Genomic DNA, 6,000 nt, shown 5'->3' with positions numbered 1-6,000 from the left:
CACCCAATTCTGGTTGCAGAGACTATTCTTAGTAGCCTAGTTGGTTAGGACACAGCTTCGACAACTACGAGGCTATTCATCTGTCTGAAACAAAATAGTTGTATAATGCAGACTCCGGTATCCCCCACCCAATTCTGGTTGCAGAGACTATTCTTAGTAGCCTAGTTGGTTAGGACACAGCTTCGACAACTACGAGGCTATTCATCTGTCTGAAACAAAATAGTTGTATAATGCAAACTTCACACCGCAGGCTATTAACCGACTCTCCATATTTTACCCAATCTTACAATAACATTTTTAGAATGAGTCTATTTCAATATTCTTCTTAAGAAATGGCGATTGACCGTTTCCAGATTCTGCATGCATTACGCATGCAATACGCGTGAATTGAAAACAGTAACCTTCAACTACAACACAAAGTCACCAATATAATAGACAAATCAAACATAAGAGATATTTAGGGTAGGTATTTCGTTTTATTTCAGAACGCTTTTCCTTTAAAAAGGCGAGGCTGAACGTTTGTCGATTCGCTCACTCGTCACTGTCATGTGGTAAAATATCTCCCAGTCTATTGGTCCAAGGCACGTGTCTAGGATAACTGCTGCAACGTCACTTGGGGGCTCGTATTGAAAATAAGAACAAAACTCAAGAGTGAATGTGTTTCAGGATCAGTTAGAAGCCTCTTTATTTACCCTTAGTTTAGTCATTGAAGCACTTTTATTGGATAGACTGAAAACGGATAGTACCAAGTTGGATGGCCAAATGACAAATGGTGTTTATCCTGTGCAACAATATAGGATAGCCAAGTTTGGGAATATATGACCAAAACGATGTTTTTGTCTGTGGGCACTATCGCAAAGGGTTGCATGGTGTCCTGCACACTCAACAAGATTTGAGTTTATTTTTTAAACCTTTATTCAAACATTTAAAAAGCTACGCGTGACATAGAAGTGGATTGCGCTCATTTCGGTGCGGGAGAGCAATAAAGGGGTTAAAGAAAGAACATTGGAAAGTGTATCAGTATGGAAGAAAATGATCATAGCAACAGAGATGAGGAACGTCAAGTGTCGGCGGATGAGTCAAACAGAGCGATACTTCCCCTATTACAAGCGCCGGGAAACATTCAGCAGATCCCGCATCGAGTCACCAATTTCTTCATCGATAATATCTTACGGCCGGACTTTGGGCGGAAAAAAGAAGGCAACACAGAGCAAGAAGAAAATAGTCACGTTACCAGAGAGAACCATAGCCCGGCTGTTCCAAGAACGGAGCAAGTGGGGAGTACTGTGCCAACGGAAGGAACTTCCACTCCTCATCCAGGCGGCGTGGCCAATAAGGCTGAAATAGTGACCGAAGAGCCCCTGAAACCCCGCGGAGAGAATGGAGATCAGTGCCTAAGCTCGGACTCGGATAGTTCTCAAGCCAGCTCAAATGTACCATCCAAACAGCCTATGCTCTGGCCAGCTTGGGTGTACTGCACCAGATACTCAGACAGGCCATCATCAGGTAGGCTACGATTATTTTCCCTCGTCTTTGTATCCTGAAATGCCCCAACCCGTTGTAACACTGACCTCAAACGCCTCGACCGAGTTCTATAAGGAAAGGAGGGCAAACAGTGTTCGCCTCTTTTACGACATGAAAATGGAAAATAGAAGGTTTAACCTTGCAAAATATTCTAAATGTGTCCGTGCAAACATAAAAATAACACTAAAAACATGACATACGATATCATTATCCACGAAAGCTATATAGGGAACAATTTCAAAACTAATTAAGCGCTAAAAATAGCAAAAATGTTTAAACGCAGGGGTATTGGAAGTCTACAGAGTAATGTAGCCAAGGTGTGCGGGATAAATAGCCTAGTAACATGAATGGATGAATGAATCGAATTGTAAATAAATATATATTTCAAAATAGGCTATCAGCCAACAACATTGTTGAAGTCATTTTGGAATAGCCTCCCACGAATTGTATTTTATTTGAGCGTTTAGATTATAACCCCATAATAAGAATATGCTAGTTTTGGGCTAGATCATAGCCAATTAACTACTAGGTTACTACTACTAGTTTATAGGTTACTACAAACATCTGCGCGCATATAACTAAAGCAATAATCGTCCTCCATAGAATTCTTGAATATCCCAAAAAATATGTTTAACGCCTTAATAGCATACTTTTCCTCGATAATTCTGTCGTGCAAATCCACTGTTTTTGTTTATGCATGAGTTTTCGCAATGGAGCTGCCTTGGTCTCTAAAATATTTAACCTAATTTAGCACAGAAAACATGAACGTTTCCATCACTATTCTATATAGTACTTATTCCAAAAATCGTATTGTACAAAATGTTCTCATGCATTACGTAACGTTCGTTGTATGGAGTGCACTATTATTCGATGGCATCCCCATTGGCTGCCTATCTTAAAACGTTTTACGTCGTTTTATCATCTCCAGCGAGCTCCAAATGTATTAAATAGTATTTATTTGATTGTCGACCAGGCCTACTTACCCAAACAGATGTCATCACTTTTTCATCAAATCGTTTGGGCTGACGATCTTGTAGGCCTAGGACTCAAAACAATTAAGCCCAAATAAAACCATCAATGCTGAGGTCAATGTTTATTTTTATTAAACAAATATTCAAATACAACCAATCATGCTTACCCACCAAAAGTGTAAACTTGGAATAGTATTTTGCAACAGCCAAAGACCGAATTCAGAAACCTGCTACGATGTATTCCACTAGACAACATCAACAAGCCTATAGGCTATTGCCTCTACTGTATATGAAAGTAGAAAGGCGGTCTTGGAAATCAATTATTTACGAAAATATATTTTATATTATTCAGTATTTCAATTTCAGACGGGCATTGCAGTTGTGCTGATATATTTCAGGCCTTCTCAGCAATTCCTCCAATGACCATAACAAACTTCGACATACTCCATCAGTAGCCTATTAGCTCTCTATATCTCTTCCAATGCATGGTTGTAGTCTAAGTAGCCTATTGAAGTGCGGAACTACGGTTTCATTTCTAACTATTTTGACAATTATTGTATAATATGGATTAGTGTGCGTTGAAATTACCAAATGACACTCAAATTCATATTTTGCATTACGTAGCAAATGGGTTATTTATTGGCCTACCTACAGTGCAATAATTAATACATAAGTAGGGCCTAAATTAACGAATTCATTACTACAGTCGTAGTAACTGGGACACTTACAGCCTAGGCTACACTAAGCTCTCACATTTCATATTATGATTGGTTTTGGCTAATAATATATATATATTTTAAACACAGGACCGAGATCTCGAAAACCAAAGAAGAAAACCGCCAGCAAAGAGGACAAGCGACCAAGGACGGCCTTCACAGCTGAACAGCTTCAAAGACTAAAAACCGAGTTTCAAACGAACCGGTATTTGACCGAACAGAGGCGACAGGCCTTGGCCCAAGAACTCGGTCTTAACGAATCTCAAATCAAAATCTGGTTCCAGAACAAAAGGGCAAAAATCAAGAAGGCCACGGGCGCAAAAAACACCCTAGCCCTGCACCTGATGGCACAGGGACTGTACAATCATGCTACGACGTCAAAAGATGACAAATCAGACAGCGATTGATTTCGAGATACAGATAACAATGCAATAATTTCACCGAATAAAGGGCCAGTGTATAGAATATACCAGCATAAATTGATCAATATATATAGATATTTCTGCAATATCATGTCTATGAAAATATGTTGTAAAAAAATGTATGTTTTCAATCTCTTGTAACGTGTGTCGTTTTTCTTCCAGGAAAAGTACAAATGCTTATTATACGCTTCATTTTATATTGCTATTCATTTTCGATTTTTACATTATAGCGCTTTAAACTGGCACTTGACGTTGAGATCTGTCAGTGAAGTGAAAAACAACCTGCTTAAGTCCAAAGAATATTTTCTGCTGCATCCAGGCAACTGTGAATCTTAATAAATTTGCTGACAAGATATTTTATTTCCATGGTTGTTATGGTTTTATTGGGGTTGCGTTTAGTGTAAAAAGGACATAGCAAGGGGTTTTCGAGTGTCAGTGCTGTGCAGAATTAATTGAAAAGTAGATGGATTTTGATACTATTTTTTCGAAAATTCGTATTATCACAGAAGTGATTGATTAGCAATGTTTTGGTTAGCAGACAGAACACCTAAATTGCTAATACGTAGGATAGCCTAAAGCAAGTTCATTTACATAAACAATTTGCGTGTTCTGTGTTATATCAATGCACCCGAGGCCTCTATACATAGTTTTTGAAGAGCAATATAAATCATATTTTGTAGCAGAATGTTTTGAATTATTATAATGCTGCCTATAACGCGAGAGACAACTCTGTAGCATAATGACAATGATGACAAAACGTTTCGTGCACTCTTGGCTGAACGTATTATAGGTCTATTTTATCAAAAGTAGACACAAGGTATCGGAACATATGGTCTATATACATCCCATGGAACTCTTTCTCTATATACATTTTTATTTCATATACATATCCATATATATCATTAAACACGCGAAATCGTTAGTGACTGTATAACAATTGTTGAAAATCTCGTTTATTGTTGTTGAAAAGACTTCATATGTGTATTTATATAGATTATATTGAGAGAAGAAAAAAATCTATCCAATGACCGGTGTTGCTTTAGAGTAGACTTCTGAGGTTTTTACACGGCTTCTTTATCTTGCAATAACTTCTTTTCGTGAATGAAATTGGTTTATGGGGCCTTTGCATGAAAGCTGCAATTTGTTATACTTGGGCAAATAACTGTGTTTATAAACTTTGTTGTTTTTTTTGTCGACGAGAGTATGATCGAGCTAAGTTTTAGACTGTATCCATACCAAATTGTGGACTTTTGCCTTTTAATTGTTTTGTTGTGTATCTGGGAAAAGTGTGTGTGAATTAAAACCCACCAAACTGAACACACTTTGCCTTAAAGTTCAAGTGAGAACTTTTTATGAAACAGAACTGTGCCGAATCAGAGAAGCAGTAGCCTATCACTTCAAAATGCAGACTATTGATTCAAGATTATTGCCTTTATGAAAAACTGCTGGTATGACATACAGAATATATTCATCAGCGAATATCTATCTATAGGCCTAGGCTAATATGTTTAAATGAAATTACAACACGGAGTTGTATTATTATACAATGTTATTTTTAATTATTTGATGTTCAAAGTATTCTTTGGTATAATGTACATCATTTGTATCATGTATGTATTCATTGTGTAATTAACTTCCTCCTGAAAAACTGGAAAAGAAAAGTAAATAAACCTCGAAGATAATACACTTAAAACTTCTCTGGCATCATCATTTTTTCTATAATCCAGAGTCCAGGATAACTTAACCATGGAAACAGAATGAATTCATTCTATTTATATGAACGCCTGTGAGACATGACCATCTCTATGCAAACACAGAAAAATCGGAAAGAAAACGTTGACCCTCCACTGACAAATGGTTAGTGCTATCCGGGATCCTTGTGATGGCCCTACCCTAAACCCTAACCCTAGCCACTATCCTTACATCAAACATTGCCCATAACCTGAACCTATTCCTCACCCGAACCTTAACCCTTACCTAACTGTTCTACATTTCAACTTCAATGGGGTGAGGTCAGAGTTGTTCCAAGGAGTCCATTTGGATGGCGTCATTGTTTCGGCAACACCACTGGGAAAATCACCAATATCATTTGTAGTAACCTTTCGACCAAAAAGGTCAATGACAAAATGCACCAAAAAGCTCAAATCTAGAATATTTACATGATTTGGATTTTGCCACCATTTGTTGCAAATATTACTACCCCGGAGAGGTTAGGTCCAGCCTAGAAGGGTGCATTAGTTTAAGTGGTGAGTACTCCCCTTCCCCAGACCATTGACATTACAGTTATCTTATCAATAAGACTACCAGATAAATAAAAAGGAATAATGACACCCCAAAAAAAAAAAAAATTCATTTACAATGGCCAAC

General features: G+C 37.6%; 1 protein-coding gene across 1 annotated transcript; it reads left to right on the top strand.

Annotated features, from left to right (window-relative positions):
- Nucleotides 1-687: 687 nt before the first annotated feature.
- LOC135538712 (homeobox protein engrailed-2a-like) lies at nucleotides 688-5,320 on the top strand. Its single transcript, XM_064964620.1, has 2 exons — nucleotides 688-1,506; nucleotides 3,302-5,320. Exons 1-2 carry the CDS (start codon nucleotides 1,023-1,025, stop codon nucleotides 3,616-3,618), a joined length of 801 nt encoding a protein of 266 aa, XP_064820692.1. The 5' UTR covers nucleotides 688-1,022; the 3' UTR covers nucleotides 3,619-5,320.
- The last annotated feature ends 680 nt before the right edge of the window (nucleotides 5,321-6,000 follow it).

The sequence above is a fragment of the Oncorhynchus masou genome, unplaced genomic scaffold (assembly GCF_036934945.1).
Source record: "Oncorhynchus masou masou isolate Uvic2021 unplaced genomic scaffold, UVic_Omas_1.1 unplaced_scaffold_38___fragment_6___debris, whole genome shotgun sequence".
Classification (NCBI taxonomy): Eukaryota; Metazoa; Chordata; class Actinopteri; order Salmoniformes; family Salmonidae; genus Oncorhynchus; species Oncorhynchus masou.
This window is presented reverse-complemented; position numbering and strand designations above follow the sequence as displayed.

Bases quoted from the DNA above. Each gene is read 5' to 3' on its own strand.
- LOC135538712 (XM_064964620.1), top strand. From the start codon at position 1,023: ATGGAAGAAAATGATCATAGCAACAGAGATGAGGAACGTCAAGTGTCG. The intron at 1,507-3,301 runs GTAGGCTACGAT...TTTTAAACACAG, and splicing joins CTCAGACAGGCCATCATCAG to GACCGAGATCTCGAAAACCA.